The sequence below is a fragment of the Argiope bruennichi genome, chromosome X2 (assembly GCF_947563725.1).
Source record: "Argiope bruennichi chromosome X2, qqArgBrue1.1, whole genome shotgun sequence".
Classification (NCBI taxonomy): Eukaryota; Metazoa; Arthropoda; class Arachnida; order Araneae; family Araneidae; genus Argiope; species Argiope bruennichi.
This window is the reverse complement of record NC_079163.1, coordinates 98,412,476-98,439,837: the sequence shown is the minus strand read 5'-3', so window position 1 is coordinate 98,439,837 and position 27,362 is coordinate 98,412,476. Positions and strand designations below refer to the sequence as shown.

General features: G+C 29.9%; 1 protein-coding gene across 2 annotated transcripts in view; it reads right to left on the bottom strand.

Annotated features, from left to right (window-relative positions):
* Window positions 1–4,537: 4,537 nt before the first annotated feature.
* LOC129960294 (homeotic protein distal-less-like) overlaps window positions 4,538–27,362 on the bottom strand; it is a 62,526-nt gene continuing 39,701 nt past the window's right edge. For both annotated transcript variants that reach the window (XM_056073610.1, XM_056073611.1), the window contains one exon: window positions 4,538–4,935. In XM_056073610.1, coding sequence (XP_055929585.1) covers window positions 4,543–4,935 — 393 coding nt within the window. In that variant the 3' untranslated portion in view covers window positions 4,538–4,542. The remainder of the gene's footprint in view (window positions 4,936–27,362) is intronic.

Sequence of the window (27,362 nt, the reverse complement as noted above, 5' to 3'; positions counted from 1 at the left end):
AAAACGTATAGTCAACTAATTCTAAATCATTCAAGTAATTAAGAAAATAAATCCGTAGTAAAACCCTTTTGAATTTTTGATTATGTAATAATTCTATTTCAGAAAACAATGATCCCTTTCGCTGAAATAGACAGAAAGCATGAAACGCTGCTCAGTTGGGATTTACTTAAAATCACCGTGCATGTTCGTAAATAATTCATTGTCAGTTACAGTTACCGAAAAAAAAGGTTTAAGTTTAAAAACGTGATTTGCGACTTAAACGAGTAAATGACATAAAATCCAACTAACTATTTTGAATCCTTCATACGGAACACTACCTGCAGTTTATAGATGCATACTTATTTTTCATGAATATTAGCAGCAGATATGTTCACAGCCATTATTATTCCTTATTATATATCTTGAATAATTTAAATAGCTATGTGAAATATATTAGACCATGATATTAATTCAGATAAAGCTCATTTTAAAAAAATTCTGAGATTTAAAAAAAAAAAAATTAATGAAAGATTCATAAAATCACGCAAAGTTGTGCATTGATGGAAAAAGATTCCCCGTCAGTTTGAATATTTTAAAGGTAGTTAATAGTGCTGTTCGAGTTAATGGTGAATTTTAGAATAATTTTATAAAAATGGTGATTATTTGAAATATGTCATTCTAAAACGCATTATTTTATCTTAACATATTATGTAAATCTTTGTTTTAGATATTGTTGACTCTTCTGTTATAAAGTAATCTTCACATTCGTGGTTCAAGACCTTTCATCGATAGCTATCTTCTGAAACATGTGATCATTTCTTTTGCATCTTTTGCTGTTATAAAGTAATCTTCACATTCGAGGTTCAAGACCTTTCATCGATAGCTATCTTCTGAAACATGTGATCATTTCTTTTGCATCCTTTTATAACACGCTACATTAAATGGCTGAGATTGCTTAAATATGACAAAATATTTTCCTACACAATTTGAAACTTGTGTAACTTAAATTTTTAAAATGAATTAATACATTTTAGGATTTGTAATCAGTTTTATTTGTCGAGATCTGAAGAAGTAACACACAATAATTGAATATTTAAACTGCACAAAATATTTTGAAATACAAAAAAGAAATTTTAAATAGGAAAATATTTTAAAAGATCATTTTCCTTTAGTTTTCCAGACAGGAATTTCATTTAATTATACTATTAGTTTAAGTCAAAAAATTTGTTTTGTAGAGATTTTAAAAAGTCAGTTTTTATTAATCTATAAAGTATTTTGAAATACAAATTGATTAAGTTACCTTTCTTACCTTTATCAGGAAATAGCCTTAAAGTTTGTGACCATATAAAAACTCATATTACCTTTCCTATGAAGTCTCATCACAAAAACCAGATTTCTTCCTTGCCTACATGACTTAAGCTTTATTTCTTTAAATAAAAAAATTATATATAAAACTTGAGAGATTCCTATAAACTGCAACTTCAGGCAATTAAACATTCTTCACGTATATTTGAAAAATGATTTCCACCTACATTGATACTTATCGGCATTTTTAAAATAATACACAGCCGTAGTATACACATTAAAAACCAAGGATGAAACTCCGATTTCACTTTCAAAAACATTGTAAAATATTTCAAGAATCTCTCAAAAATGAAATGAAATTCTTTAAATAATTTAAGAATTAACATGCGATTTAAAAACATCGGACGCTTAGAGGTTTTTACTAAATTGAAAGGTTGTGAATTCCGTAGGTATAATTAACACAAAGATTTTCTTATTTGCTGAAGAATTAAATCAATTCTATGAATATAGCACAATATATTTTATTGGAGTAGTGAATAAGTGAATTGTTTATTCCTGAAATGTAACAATTCATTGCTTCTACTTGAAAAATAAACGCTAAAAAAAGAATTCCAGAGCCACTGTTTTCCATATGACGTTTATTACTGATATTCGAGTAATTTCTGAATTTTACAGTTGATATGTACACACTGATTCTGTATTTACATTTGCTTCAGATTAGAAATCAGTAAATGCTTTTTGATATTTATAAAACCCTCAGAATAGATTCTTGACGACTGAAAGAACTGAAATGAGACACATTACAAAATTACGTTGAAAGTTCACTGGAAACATTATAGAGAACATTCGGTAAAATGAAAGCGCATTTTGATAATTTCAAGAAAAAACATTTTTAAGATGAAAGATCATTTTAGAACAAAATTGCGCTTAGACAACCACAAAGAAATTTCTTCTTTCCAGTTTTGAGTCTGAATACAACAATATCAATAAAATATACAAATTTCCAAGATAAAATTACAAACAGAGAAATCAAATGATATTTGTACAAAAAGAATGTTTTTATTTTTTATTTTTGTAATAAACTAATAAAAAAAAGTAGTGACTCAAGATTCCCCTGAATTGTAGTTGTCAATAATAAAATCAAAACGAACAATGTTAGCAAACAAAAGAGAACAAACAAAAAAAGTGTTACAATAAATTGCGGTAAAATTATTTGAGGCAAGCCATTTTCATAATTAACGGAATCTGTAAATAATCATCAATACTTAATTGTTATAATCAATTGTTTTAGCTATTTGTTCCCTCAGCACAAACATTTACCCATTTTGGTTTTTCTAAAATTTAAACTAATATCATATATAGCTTGTTTTAGAACACTTACGCTATTAAATTAAAATACAGTTTATAAATTTAAACTAGTCAGTATGCACTAAAAACGACAAATTAAAATCGCTAAAATTAACTCCTAAAAACAATTTATAAAAATGAATTTACAAGTTGTTTTTTTTAAATTATGACAGAAATTGATTTTGTGTTAGAAACAGCGGATCGACATTTTTATGCATGGTAATAGTGCTCGCTAACAATGTTCATCTTGGTGAATTGGGGGAAAAGGACAGATACGCAAAATTTGAGGAATAACAGCATCTTTATAACTACAAAAGATAACAGCGTCTTCAGGCAACTTTCAACAATGCAATATTTTGACAAACACTACTGAAATCCATTTAAGAATTAATGATTTATTTGAAAATTCACTTTTGAGCGAATATTGCTTAGAGCCTCGTCGTGTAAGCTGCAGAATTCTTTCGCGAGTTGAATAAAAATTGCTGATAGAATTCACGTTACTTCACTTGGAATTATAAACATATTTAAAAATGAAATTGTTTCCAAAAAATTTCAAATAAAAATGTTAGTTTCTGAATAGATTTTTTTAATTACATTTTACTATTACAACAAATCGGTGTAGTAAAAAGAAGATATGTGAATAATTAATGGAAAATAGTATCGTTTCGCAAATAATTTAAAAGCTTACTAGAAGAGTTTTCTTTTATAATTTTTTGAACGAAAAAACAAACAAAAACAAAATGTTAAAAATAGAATATCATTGATATCTGATTGGAGATTAAAACAACAAGTTTCTGTCGATTGTACTTTAAAATAATTTCATAAAATAGGCGTTTGCTAAAATTCTTTAGAAAGAGAAAGACAATTTTCCATTTAGAGACCTTACTTATTCAGTCAAAATATATCAATGAAGCGAGTAAAATTAATTTACTGAAACGAGCATTTATAATCTGAATGTGTTTACTTAAAAAGATAAAATACATGAATAAAGATTTGTTACGAAATTTTTTAACTCGATAAGAGTTTTAGATAATTGCACGTTTTGTAGAGTTAAACTCTTATTATCTTAAACCTGCAGTTTACACTTGAAGAGGGTTCCCAAAAATCTAACATTGTCAATTCATTGACTTTTTCAAAAACACGCATGCAAAATAATTATTTCTTTTCTTTTACGTCTTGGACAAGATTCGTTCAAGATATTAAGCAATTGTGAATTAAACACCTCCATCGCGAAAGGTGATCATAAACAAGATTAAAAACACTTAAAAGAAAAACATAATATATATATTTGTGTGTGTGTATATATATATAATGAACGGTTACGTATTTGGCTCCACAGTGACGAAAAGACTTACTGGCCAATGCAGCCTGCATGAGATGGGAAATGGACGATGATGTGTCATGGCTTCTTCTTTAATTCATTTTTATAATCTTGGAAAAAGTTTTTGTAGATTCAGGATGTAGAGACGTGTAGCCCCTTCGCTCGTCAACCCACGTTGAGATTTTTCTCTAGAGATCCAACTTCCTTGATAGGGAGATTCAATTGAAAATGCCATCCCTCCAAACAATGCGTGGAAAGGTTAATACTGAGGAATTCAAACTGATTATTTTTTTTCCTTCATCCACCTATTAAACCCCTCCCACGGCCGTACATGAACACTTCTTTGAGGGCAGGTGGGGTGTTGCACAAAGATGAAATTTCGAATTTTTTTTTTTGTCGTATATATAAGAACACAAACACGCTATAAATCACACCGTCCAAGAAAGAAGGAGACATTGCTTTTCTTTAAAAAAAACGATCCGATTTTTTTACGGGTTTTTTTTTATCTTTCTTTTTTTTAATTTTTTAAACCTCGATCGTTGATTTTGTTGTAGTCCAAAAATTCAAATAGCAAAGTCGGGAAAATTTTCTTAGGTGAGAATTTGTTGATTCATAGAGGGGTCCGTCTGATGATACCAGGAGTACTGGGGGATGTAATTGTTCGTGACGTTCATGGCGGCCGCTTTGGACGAGGCCATGTCCCACGAGGAGATGGGCGGGCTCATGGCCGGGGGACTGACGGTAGCGTTCGGCATGCCCTGAGCCGAGGGTGGCGGAGGCAGAAGGCCGACTGACGGAGGGCTGTGAGCGTCATGGGACTCGGGTGGGGTCTGCGGCGTCGACACAGGGTTCGGCGGCTGCTGCGGCATGTTCGGCGTGCTTCCCGCCGTTTGTTGGTTCGGCTGTTGGCTATTCTGTTGTTGATGCTGGGCTTTCAGCATTTTCTTGTACTTGGATCGACGGTTTTGGAACCAGATTTTCACCTAAAAATTAAAACAAGCATTTTAGAAACAAGCATAGAATCTTAATTTTTTGTTTAGTTCAAAATCTTAAATCTAAGAAAGTAAAATATATAAATTATTACAAATAAATGAAAAAATTAGGAAACGTGTACAAAATATTACAATAGAATTTGATTGATTTACTTTTACTCAGTCGTTTATTAAGAATTAAATCTAATGTTAATAATCTATTTTAAAAAAATACATTTTGCTTTTTAAATTTAAATATCAAAATATAATAACTTTTTCATTTTAAATTTGTCTAAAATAAACTTTTATCCCAAATGAGTACAATTTTTTTTTCTGTCCAACGAAAGTTTAATCTATTGCAAAGTCAGTTTTAACTATTTTTCAAAAATTTACAAAAACTAACTGAATAACAATAATTAAATGCCTCCAACTTAAAAGTTTCAAATATGAAACGCGAATTGCATTTGAGTACTTAAAAGAGAATGTTCGTTCTTTCTGTTTTAGCTTCATTTTGAATTGAAATTCTTTTAACTTCAACTTTTTTTTTCCTGCAAACTCATAGTTTTGTTGAAGTTATACGTTACTACTTAAAAAGTTAACAAGTTACTATTTAAAGTTGCACAAATGTAGTTTTAAATTTCAGTAACTCCATCTGGGAATGATTGCATTTGGGTGTGACACGTATATCTGTTTTAAATTAGATTAGAGACAAGAACAATAATTTTACAGAAAGCTTTTATTATTCCTGAATACTTCTCACTTGCTGATTCACGCTCTAAGAAGCAAACTATCATGTACATGAAAGGACCAATAGATTTGTCAGAAACCATTACTTTCATATTATCAACAAAGCTGCAGTTTCCAATAAAAAATTGTTTTATCATTTGTATAAATTAAAAAAATTAATCCGTCAAAACTAATATTTTCTGTTTATTATCTATCATTAGAACAGCTGTCTTATTCGCATTCGAACATGCTCACACTCTTATTATTTATTAGTTGTTAACATTGCGATAGTATAAGATCTTGCGTTTTTTTTAGAAAGTTAATCCCTTTTAAAAACTTAATGTTAGGTACTGAAAATTCTCATTTTAGTTTAATAGGAGAGCCTAAACAACTATACTGAATTTTGAACCATGCTTCTGATATAGCTAAGTTCATTAAGAAAGAAATGTTTTAGTGCAAAGTAAAATGAGATTTTATTACTTTTATTCCATATTCTCAAATATAAGACACTTTATTTCAAGATACTGTCCAATTATCCTCAGAAACATGTAACACATTTGAATCAATGAAATGTAGTAAGGAAATGAGTAAATATTTCTGCTCGTGCAAGAGCTCTAACTTGACCAAATAACAGTCCCAACGGAATATACTTTATGTTATTTCACCAAGGTTCATTTCTAAAATGGTAAATCTACATTTTATTTTTAGCTTAATAACAAATGAGTGCCGATGATTCAAATATCAGGTAAACCTGATAGACGAATCTCCTGGATTACAAAATAGTCTAAATTTGACTATCACATTCTCTTTGAGTTATTCTAGTTATGCAAATATAATTTATTCCAAAATTGTCTCAAACAGTAAACAAATACACTTAGCAATTCTTTAAAAACGCGACGGTTGTATATCAAGAGTAGCCTAAGCAAAACTTCTATTTACGAGAGAACGCATTCAATCAACACCTTTTGAGCACGTTTCCTCCGCAAATAAAAGAACGGGAATCTATGATTCAAGCCAGTGCTTTTGAATCTTCGTCAGTCGATCACATCCATTCGATTTAGTCGCTATCGAAACTAAATACCGGAATGAACAAGACAACTTCTCTTTAACGCTTCAGCGTCTTTCTTTGCGCGCGCTCAACGCTTTGTTGGACTAAACTGTGGAGAAAAAGTAGATGCGACTTAATTGTGGCAGAAAAAGCGGAGAATGAGAAAGAAAAAGACATCCGCGAAGTGTCTTGGATATATTTAAAGCAAAATTAATGTTCCCTACTCTTTCGCAGATACTTCGTTACACGGGTGTTATACAATCAGCTTTGGAAGATAAGATTCTTCGATCAGTTTGGTGGAACACAATAAGTGTTTTGTCTCTCCACTTATAACATTTTCGTTACGGTAGTCTCATTTGAAAAAATAAATCTAACACATTCGCTGAAACATAATATCTTCTTTCTTGTTTAATTGATATGTTAGATTGAATCAACAAAAGCTAGATGGCATAAATATAAAATTCAAAAACGATAATCTTTCTTTGTTTTGTAATCGGGTGGATTAAGCGATGATCATCTAAGAGTATCACGATTTAATCTGAAAAGGTCGCACTAGGTCAATACTTTTGAATAAATTGTAAAAGTAAAACACTTCTAAAAGGTAAAAAGAATGCAAATAGAAAAATTAGCAATTTGTGACAGTCAAAAGTTTTTAACTGCAAAAATTCTTAAAAGATTGTTCTGCAAACAAGGGGGGGGGGGGGAAAGGATTTTAAATTCACATTCTAATCGGAATGTTCCATCGCCTTATTTACATCTAATATTTATAATATGAAGGGTCTGTGTAAGCAAACAATCTGATGTCCAGGTATTGATTATATATTTTCATGTGCATATTATTTACAGAAAAATAAGCATCGAATTCATCTTTCTTTGTTAAAAGCCCAAATAAATCGCCAAAGCAAATTCTACAATTTTGGTTTAAAGTGATCTAGCTCAAACCGCATAAAAAATATTAGCTCAAATGGGCTTGCTTATCTATACATATAATTACTTACAGATTTAAACAATCTTTCCAGCGTAAAATCATCTCTTTTATGTAGTAATATAATGTTACTTATTATAAGTGGGAAACTCAAAACATCCCGCAAAAAAGCAACAATCGCTAAAGATAAACCTATTGATTTGTTCAAACGATAACACATTCTGAGGATCGATTGAATCTTTTCTTCTGTCTAAAAATGATCTTTATGCAAATTTAGTTATTCAGTTGTAGATACAGAAGTTAGAGCATAAGATTATTCTGATGTTGTTATTGTCAAATGAAAGCATTTTGGAACGACGAGGTGCATTATTGTAAGACGAGGTGCTGTTATAAAGTGGAATGTTAATCTCAAAATTTTATTAAATTTATATAGCAAATTTGATTAAGTGCTAAATTTGTTTTCTCAAATCAATTAAAAGATGATCTCATTTAAAGATCCTGTCTGAAAACAATAATTCCATCTCAAGCTCAAGATATCATTTGCAAACGGATATTTGACCTTGACTCCATGAACTACCCTTAATGATTGAAGAAATTATTCGAAGCTGACAGATAAAAGAAATGCTTAACTTTTTCTCTAGTATTTCGAAAGCTAAAACTGAACTCTGAAGAATAGTGCACCAAGCTAGGTTAATGCCGCGCATGCTAATGCGTGCAAGTTGACATCGAAGAAACGAGTTCGTTCCATACTCAAATGACTGGAGGACATATTTCTGCTTCTTGTATTACACTGCGGGACATTGAGTGAGTATGCTGACAGTGCTGGGCCGTTCATCATAGTTCTTATTTCCTGTGACCCCTCCCATTCTAGGCTGGTTGGATATACACATACATGGGTTCGTAAGTCTGATCGAATCTTTTCGAAAGCTCAGCAAACTACTACTTTCTAGGATTTCATGGTTGAAAGTATTCTGAGAAGTACTTTGTAATTTTGCACTAAAAGTATTCATTCATTCTCACTGAAACTGAGGTTATTTATCTCCCGCCAAAATAAAGAGCACCGTGAAGATCGTATTTTAATCGAGAAAGAAAGATAAGGAAGTAGGGATTTACTTCGTCGCAAATACTGAAGAATCGAGAATTAATAATAATTTCCTAAATCTTTCAAAAGTTAATAATCGCCAAATTCTATAATTGATGAAATCTTGTCAAAAATTTAAGTTATATGTAGATATATTTTTAAAAAGTATTTTTCACCAAATAAAAATATTTTGAAATATTTCTTTAAAAACCTATTATTACTCAGCTGAGAGTTACTTAAATCAATCTTTTAAACAATCAATAAGTTCTTTCTTGGTTTGGTAGCAATGAAATCGACGTGTTTTGAGGCTCTTCATATTAACAGAGTGCAAGGAACCAGTTCTTTACTAAGAATTCAGGCATATATCAGGAAATACACATTATGCTTGAACTATATGACAAGGATCTTTACTGGAGGAGGAGTTGCCGGCTTTCAAACTTTGCCTGGATGTTTGACAGTTGGACACAAGGTTGCAGTGAGGGTTATAACAACCTTGAAGACCGCCAAACTCCACGAGTTTTGGTATACTACATCATGCACTTTGGTAGCGAATGCAATGCAAATTGCTCTAGAAGGCACGAACATTCACTGCGCCTCAAATGTCCAAGCATGAAGTGCAGAAGCAATTCCGCGAGATAGAATCCCAATTAATTCCTTCCGAGGATAACTACGTGTTGATTAAGTATGCTCAATGCATCTTATATCTTTACCATATCAAATAAGGATCCCAAAACTAGCTGCACCACTTGCATAGAAAATAAGCACTTCTGCTGAAGATTCGGGTTTAAAAACGTTGCTTATTTTGAATCAAATTGTGTTAATACCAAATGCCTCAGATGCAATGTTTTTCTCTGTCATAGCGCATCCCAAAAGATTGTAATGGTATAATATATGACTTGCATTAGCTTAACTTGTACAGATTAAATGCAGTAAAAGATGATTTTGGTAACAGCTACTCGCCAAATAAAGATAAGTTTACTTGTATAGCAACCCTATCCCAGATCCGATCCCGAAAACAAGACTAAAAAAATTATCACGAAAGGTGAAAGACAAGGTCTGGATATAAGAGTGAGACGAGTGTTATCGGTTTTCTATACAAGAGACTTGCGAAGCTTGGCTCAAAGCATCTATGATGGGTGCACAATTGATTGGTGAAAAAGAGCTCTGCCACCATATCGGCTACACTCATGTTCAATGCTGAGAAAAGAAAAAAAAAATGGCATATTGTCGATTGCTAAAGAGATACTGAATCCACTAAAACGAAAATGTTTTTAAAGACGCCATTTTTTACTTGGTTTAGCTATTGATGGATTGCCTATTCAGAGTAAGTGGAGCTCTGAGGTTACTATGTAATGTTTATGACGTTTTACAAAAATTAAATTCCTTTAAGAAGCAAAAGTTTTATTAGATTTATCTATTTATAGTTTTAATTAAATTTGATCTAAATAATGGATTTTTCTATTAATTAATATTTGAAAAGAAGGTGATAAATATAAATTCAAGCAAACAATGAATAAAAGTTTATTTAAAAAATGAGACTTTATTAAAAATGTTATTGCGTATTCAAAACATAATAGGGTAAACATTGGAAAAGCATAAAGTAACAATTATAAAGAAGACATTAAATCATTAAACAAAAAGCATCGAAATTTGCTAACTTAATTCAGCATATTTGATGAGTAGGTGGTAACTGTAAGAGATTGGATCCATTTGTTAAAAAGGAAAGGTTATAATAAACAACTTAAAGCAGAAATTTTGATTAAACATGTCTTATTGACTGTTATTGCTCAGATTTGAGCTTTAATTAAACTCTTTTGTTAATTCTCAGACTGTACAATTATTGGAGCTACCATTACCCGTTAATTGCACCAATTTTGTTTCAAAACGATGAATGCAATTTTTTCAGCGAAAGTTTCCCTGCAATAAAAGGTGTATTTTTGTCGATATTTAATGCCTTCAACTGTCAATATAGCTGTCATCTTCTATGAATTGTAACTATATATTCATTTTAATTTCTCGCTTACAAATTAAAATTTGGGAAATTTTAATTTAATTAAAATGCGAAACACTGGTTACAGGGTTCATCAAATTATATTAACAAAAGACAGAATTTTAAATTCAAAGACAAAAACATACTGGCTTATACATATGTCTTACAATCCCTATTGCACTTCCTATTTTATATTAAATACGTTTTGATTATTATTTAACTACCAAATCTTATTCAGATTTTAAACAGCTTTGCTGAAAGGAATTTCAAAACACTGCAAAGAAAAAAAAGAGAGAATTTGGTTTGTTATGCAAAATCTTGCCATTAAAAAGTGAAAACAGCTAAGTATATCGAACCCGATTTATTTTCTTTTGAGAAATTTAAATTAAAAGGACCTTTACTATTCTTTTAAATTTAACCTGCATCTCATTGTTTGTATTTATAACACGAACAAAAAGATAAAATCCATTCACGACTCAACGTTCGGAAGGAAAATGAGGTGCCTTTCAAAGCAAAAGTACTTTCATGTTTCGAGGGTTTTTTTTTTTTTTTTTATCACCGTGAACAAATTCCAAGCCGAAACCCTTAATTTTGCTTTCTGACCTAGATAGCCCCATCTAGTCTTGTCATGCCCGTGTTGGAATCAAAACTAAAGATAAATTACGTAAAGAAAAGCTTTTTTACGATTTACTGAAAAACCGTGAGGCTTCGATGAGCACGATTCAAGTACTCCCATTTCATCCGCTTTCTTTCTTAAATTGAAATCCGTTTATAAGATAATGATTGCAGTCAAAGCTGAAGCTTAATGAATAATATTGGTCGCATATAAAAGACCTTTAAGATTTGTTATAGTTGTTTTAACTATCAATTAAATCATTCAGTAGTGTTTAAATTCTTATACCAAATATAACGCAAAAATATATAGCATTCAATATGGTTCTTAGAAAAAATAGTTGCTTCAACAATGAAGCGTTTTGCGAAAGCGGAATAGATTGGACTGACTGTGACTATATTATTTATTGGCCCAAGAATCATATTTAGCTACATTGCGCCAAACGTGTAACAAATGCACAAGCACACGGTAACAAGAAATAACTGATAATGATTTAGAATTTCCGTAAATATTGAAAACGACAAAATCGTTAAAAACGAGCAAGTTAGCATGAAGTGTAATGAAATAAAGAATAATATTGTCTCTAAAATATTAAACAAAATCAACAGAAAAGGAAAACCCCCAAATACAAATAAAAAATTAGTTTAAAAAAAAAAAGATTTCAAACGGTGAAGATGCGGAGGTTAAGTATTATAGCTTGGGTTTGTTTTGTTTTTTTCAATTAAAAAAAGGAAATTGAGCAAAGATTAATCTATTTTATCAAATGCATAAAAATTTATAGTAAAATGTGTTCTGAATATCCTGCTTTCATGATATGCGACGCTTTACCTATAAAGAGCGTAAAACAAAGACTGAATTGTTTTTTCATCAATGATTCATTTTATGAAAATGATGAAGTTATGCATTAAACTTTTGTAAATGCAAATTTTGCTTTAAAAAAAAATCGCTCTGTCTTAATGAAGCGGAAGCATTATAAAAATTTTAGAAGAATCTCTATATGTATATTCATAGAATAAAGGCCTGACATTAATAGGAATTAGCAATATGAAGTAGGAAGCGAGGGGAGGGGGGATCGAGCTTTGAACTAACATCATTACTTAATGTTAGTTCTAAAAATGGAACGAAAACTACTAAGTGAACCACATCTCTAAAGAATCTGATTTAAAAATTTGACTAAGAAAAAAAGAGCGAGAGAGAGAGTGAAATAAGTTGTATTACTTATTTATCACTCCTCAAAAAATGAAAGTCTTTGGATTTGTTCCCTTTTTCGAATCATTGATTCAAATTTTAAGAGAAAACTCCTTCCACCTCAAGGCTTATCCCTTAATTTTTCAATTACTGTATTTCTGTGTATTTAAGTAAAAAGAAAATTTTTCCCAGCAATATATTTTATGTTGAAGACTATCATTTTGATGACCCCAATCCTATACAAGTTGGATTTGGAACAATGCCGTCTTTATTCGAGCGGTCTTCCCTATGGTTTATTGCTATTTAGTATATCTAAACAAATTATTTATAAATCAAATAAAGGAATTAAAAAAAAATATTTATATTAAAAATAATAATCCGATTCAATTCCACAAGTAATATCATATAGCTATTATTTTTAAGAGGCTATACATAATTATCTGTCAACACTAATATTATGACTTACACTATCAATCTTGGCTGGGATTTGAATTAAAATAAATAAAGTTTTAAGAAACGATAATTAATGAAAGCTCTCAAATTGGGGAAGCTTTTTTGTACAGGTTAAAGAATAAAAAGAGTAGATTTTCTCAGAGCTCTATAACTATGACAAGGACTTCAAAATATGTGAATCCGCAATGAAACTAATTCAATTAAAGTATTTTCTAACTTCACATTTTATTGCTATATATCTATAGCTAAAAAGAGTTTCATTTTTCCAGATTAGCATCTCCCGCTCGAATGGGTGTTCACTTGCATGTGACGTACTCGGCAAAATCTAAACATAAAAGGCCAGATTTCACAATCTTTTACATTTGGGGTCTAATTACAACATTTATCGCACGATATTAATACTGCATGAAACCCAAAGGAGGGGTTGAAGAGAGATAAGCTTGTGAATCAGGCAAGGGCAGACAAATTGAGATATCCTGATCACAGTTTTGAGAGAAAAGGGTATCATCTAGCTTATAAAAACTTTAATAGCGATGTCTAGATTGTATCTGCTCCAACCGTTCACTATTAGATGCGTCATTTTCTACCACAAGGTGTAAGCTGAGCTTTAGAAATTGAGTTGTAAAACGTAATCGGGATGACTCGAGCACTCACGAATGCCATTTATGAATCTGATATATTCATTCAGCATAATTTCTTACTCCCTAGAAATCTAAAATTTCAATCAAAACTTAATTTATATTTGAAAATGCCCAAAATAATAACTCTTAATTTTTAGTGTTTCAAATGTCAAGGATTTGCGTACTGATTACTTTCGCAAATTTAGTGCTTAAAGGTACAAAGTAAACGCACATTAAACCAGTATCAAAAAGAATTATCTAAACCTTTTGGATTATAGAAATACCAACTATATTATATGAAAAGGCCAAATAGTTTTCAAATTTATCGCTGAAAGCTACAAGTTAATTGATACTAAAGTAATTATGGAAAAAAATTGGATTATAGATCAAATAATGCGCGTAGTGTGAATAAAGGATGCTCTCATGTTATACGCGAAATAGTGCATCAATTTCGTTTGATTACTTGATTATTATGCTTCAATTATTTGAAATATTATCTATGATTTTGAAACTGATTTGATTATCTATGATTTTGAAACTGATTTGATTATCTATGATTTTGAAACTGATTTGATTATCTATGATTTTGAAACTGATTTGTAGTACATAATTTAAATCGCACGGCGAGTGGGGTGTCAGAGAGCAGAATATTTTCTCAAATTAAGTTTTATAAGCAATACATTTTTGCATTGACTAGAGACCATTATTTAATTACTTTAATAGTTTAGACTAAATATTATACTATGTGCATAAGAATACTATTAACTTTTATAATTTTAAAACCCTTGTACTCCTTACAAGACAAAACATGTAGCCCAAATTGAAGTTAGATATTAAATGATATCCGCAATTACTTTCGTCACGTGAATTGGTTTTATAAATGCGCTTTAAACAAAGAAAATATTCGCTTTCATTGCGGTTATAACGGAATTATTTGAGTTAATAAGAATTATTTACTCTTATTAAGTAAATATCATCATAAAAAAATCGAAAATAAAAAATATTCTGACAGTAAAATATTATGATATTTCTGATTTTATAAAACAATTGATATTTCTGAATTGAAGCTGCTTTGAATAAAAATCAGACTGATCTAAAAACTTGTAAGGAAGAAACCCTTATTATGAGAACCTAAATTAAAAGGGTTTTATAAAAAAATTTTGAAATGCACATTAAGGCAGTTAAAAAATTGGCTTAGAAACGAGGATGAAGTACAGAAAACTAAAAGAAACCTCAATTCTTTTGAAATGAGTCGGTGAAATTCGCTACTTCCCTGGAAATTTAAAGAAAAGTAACCGAAATATAATTGGATTGTAATCGGGGACTGATGATGACTGAGTTCGCAGTCAAATTTTGGATGCCTGCACTTCCTAATAGACAGATTTTCAACTTCAGTGAATTCTATGGGATCATCAATTAAGCAGACAGTGAAATTTTCCTTTAAAATTTTCTGTTTCCTTAGAAAGGTGAGGAGATAACCATGACTGTGCTAGTCGTGCCTATCGCTGGGAGCCGATGACTCAGCTTTCCCTTCCTTGATTGCAGATTAACTTTGACTAGATGTATCATCGATGACAAAAATGCTAATAATAATGAATTTCTTTGTCTCGCCTATGACTTTAATTAATTTAGTTACTTTTAGCTAATGTTATTAGTAGTGTTTATTAATTATAGTGATTTGATTAAAATATCCACGTTCAGAACATAGCAAAAAAAATCAATAAGAACATCAAGACTTGATGACATAGATTTCAGAACATAAACTGCATGTAAAAAGGAAAATCTGGTTAAAAAAAAAAAATCGCCATCCCACCCTCTCTCTCTCCAAGAATTATCTATATGAGGTAATTAAATTCTTATGGAGTGTTTAAATAATACACACCGTGACTTTAAATGAATATTAAACAACAACGAAGGAAATATTTGTGCTGGATATTGTTCATTTTTAGTATGCATCATGCATTCCAAAATATGGAAAAGTATGATGAAGATTTGACGTTGTGGCGGCTACTAGTCCCTCCCCCCCCCACACACACTAAAGTGCTTTGTATAGTGCTCTATATATAGAGCATTGTAGAGAGGAGAAAAACTAATTCTAATTACCAAAAACATGCACAATAGGGATTTATAATAGATATGAAAAATCAAAGGGATTCTGAAATATTTTATAACATCTGTTACATTGAATTTTCCTCTACAGATTTTCATTAAAGTAATCATTGCAAATGCAGCAACTCAATATTTTTAACTGAAAAATGAAATATCATGCTTCCTATCATGATGATGAACTATTTATAAACGATTAGTATTTTACTTTTGTTTTAATATAGCTTCAAATCAAATGAAATATTTATTAAACAAACAAAAAAAAGTATTAGAATTTGAAAGTTAAAGACATTGCCTCAAAGTTTTGACATTTGTTATCTTTACAAAGAATTAGAATTTTACAAAGCGAATAGTTTTCTTTACAACAACAACAAAAAAAAAAATGTATGAATGCAAAACTGCATATAAACATTTTGAAAATAAACTAAATCCAGAAAAGAAAACTATCATCATCCTTTTGCCATATTTTCATTAAATTAACCTGAATAAATTGAACGAGCGATACGAGATTTAGCATTATAATAAAATGAAAAGAAAAAAAACAAAAAATGAAAGAAAAAAACAGAAAATTATTGATCGTTTTACGATATTGTTAATCAGTTCATAAAGTTTCAAGTAAAATAATAAGTTTATAAGCGAAAAAAGAAATATTCAAACAAAATGTGTAATACTAGATAGTTTTGAAATAAAAGCTTTTAATATATGCTCGACTTATTGAAAAGATTCATTCTTTGCTGTTAATAGCTCATTTGGTTTTATTAATAATAATAATATTATATGACATGCGCCATTTGCATAGGTAATTGGCAGTTCTGAAGGCTTATCACTCATAATTAAGTGACGCTAGAGGTATTTTGATCGGCTATTTCCTTTCTACGGGAAAAAAGAAAGTGTGTAGTATTTTTTTAAAAATCAAAATACTCTGACAAAACGTTTTAAATTCATAAAATTTGAGCTCATAATTTTAATTTAGAGCAGAATATTTTTTTAATGCATGAATTTAGAGCAAATATAAAAGCTAGCATAAATATAATAGCTCACAAAATTGTTTACAGGTTTAATTTAATTAAATGTACAGCGTCATCTGCTGCGGTCGGTTTCAAAATATTTTGGTACTTATTAGTCTTCCAAAGACAGTGTCATCTCAAATTTACTTTCAGTAATAAATTACGTTAGTTACCATTTTCTTCATTTTTCATTAAAAATTATTTTCGGCTTATCTTATGATCTAGCAACATTTATTCGGATGAATGAGCATCAATTTCTAAACAAAAATATTTTAAAATTAGGAAATGAATGCTCATTTTTTAAGCATACATAAGCAATAGTTTCCAATTTCAACCAAACACTGTTCAGGGAATATATAAGTATATAAATCTATGAAATATTAATTTCTTCAATGACTATGTAAAAGAATTATGTTTAAATTCCGAGACAAAAAAAAAAAAAAGTTTCACTAGATTATTTCAATCCATTAACTCAAAATGTTTTATTGTCCCCTTTGATAATTACACCAAACGATATGCTTAAACTAATTCTTAAAGCATGAAATTTCGTAACTTTTAATTGAAGATAAATTTCTCATTGTTATGATGGCAATTCAAAGGGAGGAAAAAAAATTTTTTAAACTGATTTGTTCTTTTTTTTTTTTTTTTTTTTATTTTAAATCTGAAACAGAAGCCTACTTTCAACTAGAAAGAACGTATAACCCACGCATGATTGATCATACTGGTTCAGCATTTTTTTTTTTTTTTTTTTTTTTTTTTAAGCCTGACTCTTTATAATGTTCTCTGCGCTTTGAAACGTAGTCATCCCTGAAGGTTTAAGCAGCAACCAACTAAAAATACGCCTCCATCAGAACCCCACCCCCTCTAGTACGTGTGGTGGGATAGAAACCCCTCAGCATCGCGTAAAACAGTAGCAGAGTGTTAGGCACCGGAAAGGCGTATACCTAGATGATCACATTTTCTGTTTCAAAAGGGGGGAGGCGATATAGGCCGAGGGAAAAAAAACGTAGAAAAAAAATGGAATAATAAAACTATCGCCGGAAGTAAAACTCGTAAATATTCGAGTTGAGGGGCTTTTCTGTCCGTTTCCTTCCGGTTGGACGTTTCTGGCAAGATTTTTCGACGATGCCCTGAGGCTATGACAGAGGATTTAGGTCCTCTCAGGAGGCGAAATTACATGGTAGAGGCAGATTTTTCAAAATAAATCTGCCTGCGTCTACTAGTAGGTCTAATGAGCAAACCAGTCATCTAGTAGCTTCGGAGATGGTTCTTCCCCGCAAGAAATAAACCCAATAATTAAAAGTCTGGATTTTTTTCTACATCTCTTGGAAAAGACAGTTCCGTCGGATGGTTATTGTAATTCAGAAATTGCACTTTTTGTCCAATCTGCAGAAAATTTTTTGTTTATCTTTTATTGAAGAACGTTTACGATGCATCCATCGTTAAAAGTTGAAAACTAGCTCCGAAAAAGATGGAACTTTCATTCAAGTACTGTATGAAAGCCATTCAGTAATGTTCATTACTCAGTTATGAGGCTTATTATTAATACATATATTCAGAAATTAATATTTTAATATAATTTGATATTACTAGTTGCTCATCTATAGCTGTGAAGTTGAATATTTGAATAATAAATATTTAAAACAGATATAAGTCATGATAAAAATGTATTTTTTATACAAAGAAAGAGATTCTGTAAGAAAAATGAATTTTTCTGGATCCAGAAATGTTCTTTGATTAAAATAATAAACTTATTTGTGTGAAATAGAATTTTTTAAAAATTCAGTTTCAAAGATCTGCGCTTATTTTAAGAAACATTAATAGTGAAATGCATGAATTACCGCACATTAGTATAAGAAACGTAATTATATTAATTTCTTTCTTTTTTTTTTCTTTTTTTTTTTTGTATGACATGCACAAAAGATAAATTTATAAATTTTGTCTGGATTTTTTTAATTGAAAATCAACCGCAATATAAAAATATCATTAATTGCATATAGACACCTGCTAATACTATTTTATGCAAATACCATGATCTAAAAATATTAAATTATCTTACAGAAGGGCTCACTTTAAAAATGATACTCTTCTTCTTTTCTATATTATATTTCATTGAAACCTCGCTTACTTTATGCCGATCAACCTACTATGTTGAAACGACCACTCATTCGGCACAGAATGGCAAGATTTGCAAGTTTTATCTTGTTTATATCTATTTTCTTTTTATCTAAGTTTTATTATTTTTTCTGCGACTACACGCGTAGTTCCCATTGAACGATATTATAGAAAATTAATATCATCTTTTGCCATTTCGGGATTAGTCTGAAATTGAAATTACACGGTAACTATATTGCCCAAATAGTGTTCTCGCTTTTGAAATCGTTTCCCACGATTGAGATGCCGCGTTGCATAATGCAGTGGGATTTGAATTAAATGCGAAGACGGAAAAAAAAAGTCGGTTTGAGGTAAACAAACGCACGGAAAAAAATATATACTCCTCAAAAAAAAAAGTTCTTGCTAATAAACGGGAACATCCAACATTTTACCGTGAGAATGCTCCAGATAACTATACTGTGACGAAGAAAAATGTCGTTGAAGATTTTACTTCCGTATGCATCGTGAAAGTGAAGGAAAACTTGTTCCTTTCGGCTCGAGTTTTCTTAAACGCTCTGTGGTCCAGTTCCCTGAGAGGAAAGAAGTCAGTTTCATTCATTCTGAAAGCATCTGTCTATCTACGAAAATCAGAGTTTCCCACCTAGATTTAAAAATAAACAAGTTTGTTTTTCCCAACTTCTTGCTTTCTTTTCCCCCTTTTCTGTTCTGGTGGTTTCTTTTCTACGCTCAATTTGAGACGCGATGCCGAATTCCCTTACTTCGCCGAAAAATAAAGAAACGAGAGCATGAGTAAGAGGAACGATTGCTCCCGAGGGAGATTTTCATTGAAATAGAATTGCTTCGGAAGAAATCGGAGCACCCGGAAGAGGATGACCAATCCCGGACATTATTCGGATTCAAGGTCAACAAATCCTACTCATAAACAATTCATCGAATTCAAATGACACTATGCTTTAAAAAAATGAAGGAATTTATGAAGATTATGAAATAAATTCAATATTAAATTTGCACTCCTTCATTAGCAGAACTCGTGTTTTAAATAGAATTTTAAAATTTATTTTTCTGTATAGAAACTACGGAGCTAATAAGAACTGATCTCGTGATTTTGAATTACAATTGGATGGTAAAATAAACAACCAAACCATCACTTCAACATGTCAACCTGTGGAAAGTCACAAGTTTAAGTATAGTTTGTAAAAACACCAGTCGACATTACGAAGTAAGTTCCTATGGCTGTTTTGCAGTTCAAAAACGTAATATGAGTATTTACTACTCTTCATAGAAATATGAGCATTTTTGAATATTTATTTTGTTTTATTCTGCCCCCTCCTTGCATTAAAGGAGATTAATTCCAAAATATTCGAATTTGTACGATTTTAAAATAAACTAAGCAGTTTTTGTATAAAATTTTGTTTTATTACACAAAATATCCATTATTTTTGCTTTAAGTAAATTCTGTTCCAATCGTCACCGTTTTTAAGACTTTCGATTGAAGATATTCAAGGTTTGATTGATCTTAATCTTCCAACAGCTGACCCCGAGAGTTGACAGTCTGTTTTCTGTTGCATCCCGCGTTTTTCGCTGTTTAGTGTGTTTATCTTTTAATATTGCAGACTTTAATTATATCATACTGTTATAAGGTATCAGTAACAGTAACAATATTTGGATTTATTTCGAAACATCGCATCTAAATAGTTATTTTGAAAAATTGCACAAGCAGAGAGTTTATGATATTCTATATGACCACCCCGTATTGCCAAACTCAATTATTTTTTATTTTAGTCCTAAGATAAATAATATCCTAATTTCAAATCTAGACGTCCTTTTCTTTCTGAATCTCATAAGATTTCCAGATTATCTCAAATGGAAGAACTGAAACATAGCAATCAGCTACTGCAGAATAAAATAGATAATTTGCGATAAGAATTTACTTTACGAAAACAGTTAAAATAAGGAACTGAATATTTGGTGACACCGTCTATCTCATTTTACAATAAATGACATTCATGAAAAGTTCAGATAATCATTAACTATATGTAACTTACTCGTTTTGTAAAAATATTAATCAAATATTAACACGGTTTGAATTTAATGCATTTGTAGACAATTAATTTTACTTTATTAATATATTAACTCTATAGAACTTAGGGAAAGGCAAATATCCAAGCAAACATTTTGAAGCTTTTTTTTTTTAACTCTAAAGATATTTTAGCTTAATTTTTAGAATTTGATGGATTCCGACATAAATTAATTTTTTTTTACAAAAACCAAATAATAAAATAAACAAAAGGATGATATTCTTCACTCTATTATTTGTTTGTACAATATCTTCTTTGACAAAAAAGATATTTCAAATTATTCATTTACCTTCAGAACATAGAAATTGATCACAATATAAAACGAATCAGCGATTTAAAAGATAATGAAAAGAAATCTGAAATGTTAAACAGAGAAAAAAATTTTATTAAATAAAATCTAAAGCATTCATAAGTTGTTAAAACAATTCTGAAATCAGAGATTTAAAAGTTCTTTTTCCAGCAGTTCGGAGAAAACAATGGATGAAATAAACTTAGCGAAACAATGGAATTCAACAAAGAAGGAGAAATAAAAGTGAAACTATGTGAGTAGTTAACAATCATAGGAAGGTTATTGATCTTGAATTATTGTTAACAGATGGGTGGCATAATTAACCTAGACTTTGACAAATTACCTCTTATTAAATTTATTTCCCTTCTTTTATTTCTTTTTTTTTCATATCAATTTTAAAAAAAAAAAGAAAGAAAGAAAGACACAGCAAAAAGATAACGAATTTTAATACATTTTTTGTTCTCAATGTCTTGAATCTCAGGCAAATAAAAAGCATGAGCTTAACTTTCGAAAAAATAAATTTTAACGTTTCGAAATCATAAATAAAATCGGATATCATCTTGTAAGCATTTTAGTGAAAGAGTTATGAATCAACCAATGAAATGTTTTTTGAAACGGCTTTCTTTGAGGTTAAAGCCGCTTTAAACATAATCAATTGAGACTATAAATCATGTACGGTGTTTAGTGACCATAAAAGGGACAATAACAGGCAGAAATAAATGTAACAGGAAAAAGGAATCTCCCAAAGGGGTCGATCACGTAAAAATGAAACCGTTTAGAGATCACTTTCCTTGCCCTTAAAAATGGGTACATAAAATATATTATTTTGATACACATATAATTAGTTTCTTACTCCGAGATTCATTTAAAATATTTACACTTGAGGTGAAAAATATACCTAAGGAATCATAAAATTCTGACAAGTTATATTTCAGTAATAAATACCTAAGGTTCCTCTTTCATATTTTTTAAATTTTACATAACAAGAATAAGAATCAAAATTATAATGAACTATAAGTCTCTCCCAGTTAAAAATCTAACGAATGGAATGATTCATTAAATTGAAATGATTATTATAAAAGAATAAAATATTCAAAATTTATATTATTCAATGGCATTCTTGAATGAAGCTTTTGCTTTATAATGGAATATTCTGTTTAGAAGTAAATACGGATAATATATAATAGAAAATTACAAATATTATCGCTGCTATAGGTGCATATTTAAGGGGAGGGCTTAAAAAAAGAAAACATATACAATTATGTAAATAATAAAATATTAAAAGAACATTATTTTATATTTTTTATGAAAATGATTCTTGTTAATTAAAAAATTACACCATAAAAAATAACAATGTACTATTAGCAACACATCTACCATAGTTTGGGAGACCTTGGTCTGAGTTAATGAGGGAGGAATTTCTTTTGTATTGTTTTATAATATATCCATTTAAAATAAAATGGTTGATTTATTTATTAAAATTAAAAATTCTGGCATTTTTTTATGAACTGAAGATATTATTTAACTATCAATAAATAGCTTAATTAATAAATATGCAAATTAATATTGAATTTTTTTCTGCTTTAAATTTTTAACACACTTTAGAACAAAACTTTCTACAGATTTAACTCAGTTTTATTTCATATTAAATAAAACGGATAAAAATTTCGAAAGAATATATGAAAAAATGATTGCTGATTATATTATTATTGTTGTTGTTTTTACTCTCAGCAGAATTTGATACTTTTTATCTCTAAGCTAGCAAATCTCTGCACATGAGCTTTGCGCAGCTTCGAAATGAGAGCTAACACAAACTTTGCGATGCAAAACATCCTGCTTTTTGAAGTATCTAATAAATAGTTTCATCTCATTGTCAGACTGGTATGAGTGCAAATTGAAATTTCATGCTTCGAATGAATGTCGGCGAAATAAAATAAAGTCTCCTATTTAACTCACATTTAGGAGAATATTTTTCAGAATTACGCAAAATAAATCTTAATGCATTTATGAAAACTTTTTAACTTTTATGCTTATTAATAAAAGTTTGCAATGAATGGGTGAAATGTTTTTGGAGCATTGCCTTAGCAAACTGGATGAAAATGTTAATAAGGATTCTACTTCGACTTGGAGTCCAGCCAATATTAAAGTTGCGTTCCTGGAATCCTGTTCAGAAACGTTGAAACCGTCACAATAGCCTTGAGAATACTCATAAAGCTCTCTTCCTAAAGCTACCATATCCTAACTACACAAATTAGATTGCTATCGGTATGGAAAATTAGAAGCCAATGTTTTACGCTTGAATTCACTCTTCACTCTTTCATTTGGAAAAAAAAAAAAAGAAAAGAATTGAACAAATTTCTCTCATTAATTCATTTTATTTGAAGCAATCGCATCCCACAGAAAATATTTTGTTTAGTAATTACATAGAGCGCGCTCTTTGTAATAAAATTGTTTATTTTTACAGGCCGTTTAATATGAAACCCGATATCGAGTCGGTTTTTTTGTTTGTTTGTTTTTTTGTTTTTAGTAAATGAGCCGCAGTGCAATTTTTGAAAATTTTAAAAGGAAAATAATGCAATAATAACAGACAACATAAAGTGATGCGAGACATGTTGTAAATAAACGTACTTTTGTATTTTATGTTTTTGGCAAAGAGACACTATAGTAATGACTACTTTTGAGCCTTTAACACCATTTTTTCCCCCTACCTTTTGTTTACTCAAAGAATTTTTTTTTTCTTTTGTCAAAATGATGAACTGGGACAAAAACTGTTTGTATATTGTCTTCCCCACCCCCTTTTTTAAGTAGATTTTGGCGTCAAGCTGAAAAAAAAAAAACCTTTTTCCCTTTTAGATAACCGAAAAAGTAAATATTAAAAATTCGTAAATGCCCATTTTTTGACCGCAAAAAAAAATTGTTTTGTCTGGCTTGCATTCTTCCTAAGCCTCAGAATTAGGGCTTGCTAAACTTCTCGCAACAGTGAGTTACATAAAAAGAAAAAAAAATTTAATAAAAAGGGCAAAGTAAAATGGCATTCTTACAGAAAAAAATGTATGCACGAAAAGTTATATTTATGCTTTCAAAACTCAAAAAATTAACTGTAATACTAGCTTCTAGTTTAATCTTTCAGGCAAACAATTTTTTGGAGAATAATTAGTTAGTTAACCTTGAGAAAAATATTAAATTTTATATCCCTAAAGCTTTATCGATTTGTTATCGGAAGGGAAGGAACAATTTCCATTTTAGTCAGTTTGTTATCGTCAAAGACGAAAGTTGATTTTGACAAGGAAACTTCCTTTATAGATATGATTAATAATATCTCAGGGTCAGACTTTTCCGATGCTGCCTATTGTGATTTCTATCAACTATGCAGTGAGGTAAATTAACTTCTAATTTTAATTTTGAAACAAAACTACACTTTCAGAAAGGTGTTTCTCTAATCTAGTTTGCACTTCCGCAATTTTTACAAAAGAATAAATTGTTTCAATTATTTTCAAACTTTAAAAAATATTCTTATTTAAAAGAAAGAATCTACTAAAAAAATATTTTTTCATCTAACTGAAAAAAAACTAAGGATTCCGAAGAACATTAGAAGCACATGGGACTCTGAACTCGAATTTCTTTCAAAGTTTATTAAAAATTTTGAATAAAGAAGCGTTTTAGTGGAATAGGAACATAAGAAAAACAAAACATGACGAATATATTGACATTGGAGATATGTGCCTATAAAAAAACTTTTATTTAACTTGACATGCTTCATGCTTTTAAAGATGGGATTTTATAAGTGATTTTTCATTCACTTCCTATACAGCTATAGTTTTAAAATTTTGTGCAATTGTCTATTCTCGATCTCAATAAACTATTTAAGGTTTTCAATTCATAGTTGAAATGGATTCATTAATTTAATTTTGATTCCATACTAATGGCAACCGCTGGAAGTTGAGAAAAATTGATTTAAAGATTCTATAGTATTAATAATAACGAATAACAGATAAAAGTTTAGAACAGATTTTAAAAAAATATTAAGTACAAAAAGAATCCATATTTTACAACAATAGAAAAAATATATTTTCAAAAAAATTTTTTTTTATTCTCTCAAAACCTTATTATTTCTTACTGATTCCATTTTGAAATTTATAACCGATGCATAAATTTAAAAAAATAATTGAAATCTAATTTCATGAGAAGAAAAATGAAATTGTTCATTTACAAAACTTTGATTAGGCCCATTCTCACATTTGCTGCTGAAACATGAGCAATAACTGAGAAAGAGAAAGCTTGCTATATTTGAAAGAGGAATTTTAAGAAACATATTTAGTGGAAATAAATGTCACAATTACTGGAGAAGAACGAACTCGGAAATTTACAAACGATTTAAAGATCCAAATATTATTAAATTGACAGCAATTCTATGGATTTAATACGCAGAACACTTAATAAGATTAGAAGGCAATCAACTCGCTAAAAAGGTCTTTTTTCTAAACTAGTCGTCACCCTAAAAAAAAGGAAAACCAAAGGTGGATTGACCACATACAAAAAGATAAGAAAACTATTAAGATGACAAATTGGAAAACTTTGGCCATGAACAGAACCGCATGGAATGGAATTCTGAGAGATTGCTTTTCGCTTTTGACTATTTATCAGAAACATTAAAACAAAATTTAAGAATTGTTGGAGAGTTCCTTTTAAATTATATTTCACGATTTGTAAATGCGGATTTGTTGGCAAGTCATCAATTTAATCAACCATGTACGTCAATATTACAGGGATGCTAACTATATATAAATTAATTCCCTAAAAATAAATAATTGTCCCTCTGAGCATTAATAAATTAAACTGCGTTTCAGCTGTTTGCATATAAAAGTGCATATAAAAATATTATAAAATATTAATAAGACCAAAATTGAGATTCTTTACGCAAATGATAAAATACTCGTGCGCTTTACCGCTAATAGTCAAATATTCTCTGTGAATAGAAAACTAAACTTATTCTGAGCTTGCGATAGAGACTTACTGTCGGCGAGCACAATTAGCCGAAAATGTTCATTTGCATATTTCCGAGCTACTTTCAATGATGCCTAATTAAACTTGCATCGTAGCAAAAGTCAGTCAACCAATGACATTGAAATGGGAAAGATCTTCTCCGAAGGTCCATTTGCTTGTAGCATCTAGCTTCGCGGTACAATGAATACTTCTCTGGAGCGCGGAATATTAAAGCGAGCTATAAAAGTACGATGAAAAAAAAATAACTCGAATTCAAACGTTTTGGGTTGGTTGGCTGTGCGTTACATCTTTCTTTGATCACTAGGAGGTTGCATCGGAAAGAGAACGGAAAGAGTAGAGAAACTATTAAGCACAACCTCCAGAATACCTTTGCAATATGTTTCATGCTAAAACACAATTTGATTTTCTTAAAACGTGTCCCTAAACACTTTTTTAATTATAATTAAAAGGGTTTTGATAAAACAGAAAAGTTATCTCAAGAAGATATGTTTTCTTTCTTCCCCAATTGAAAGAGAAGATCAAGAATGTGAAAGATGCTTAGGAAACAGAATCAATTGAAATTCAGATCCATGAAGCATTGTATTTTGGAATATTTATGTATATACCGTATCATACATGTTACATTCTCCGTCTTTTCATCATTTAGTTAACCAATTTTATAAAAGTGAATGAATAATGATTTTTCTTCGTAGAATTCCTATTTTTTTATAAATTTTGCTTGATTGGGGGGAGGGGAAGGTTACATTCTCCCTTAGCCACTTATAACTTACAAAGAAGTTATATCAACAATTTTCTGAATATCTTTATGTTATTCACTCTTACCACAATTCATCAATATTATATATTATGAGCTGAGTGCTTCTTCTACAGTTCAACACTTGTTTTAAAATTTAAATCTTAAAAAATACAAAGTCATTGTTACGCTGGCTCATTAAAATAGAAATCTTTTAAATTGACTGTGCTAAAACGAAAACGTAAATTTGAAGGAAAAAATGAAAGTTTAAGAAAAAATTAAAAAAAAAAAATATCTGAATATTAAGAATACAATTTGATGGACAAATGAAATACACAAAAATTTTATATGTCTTCCACTCAGAATAAAAATAAGGTAAGTGCCAATGGCCTAAATCAGTAATGGCCGGACGACTGAAGCATCTAGGAAATCATTTTGTAAAATCGGTTATTTCTACGTGAAA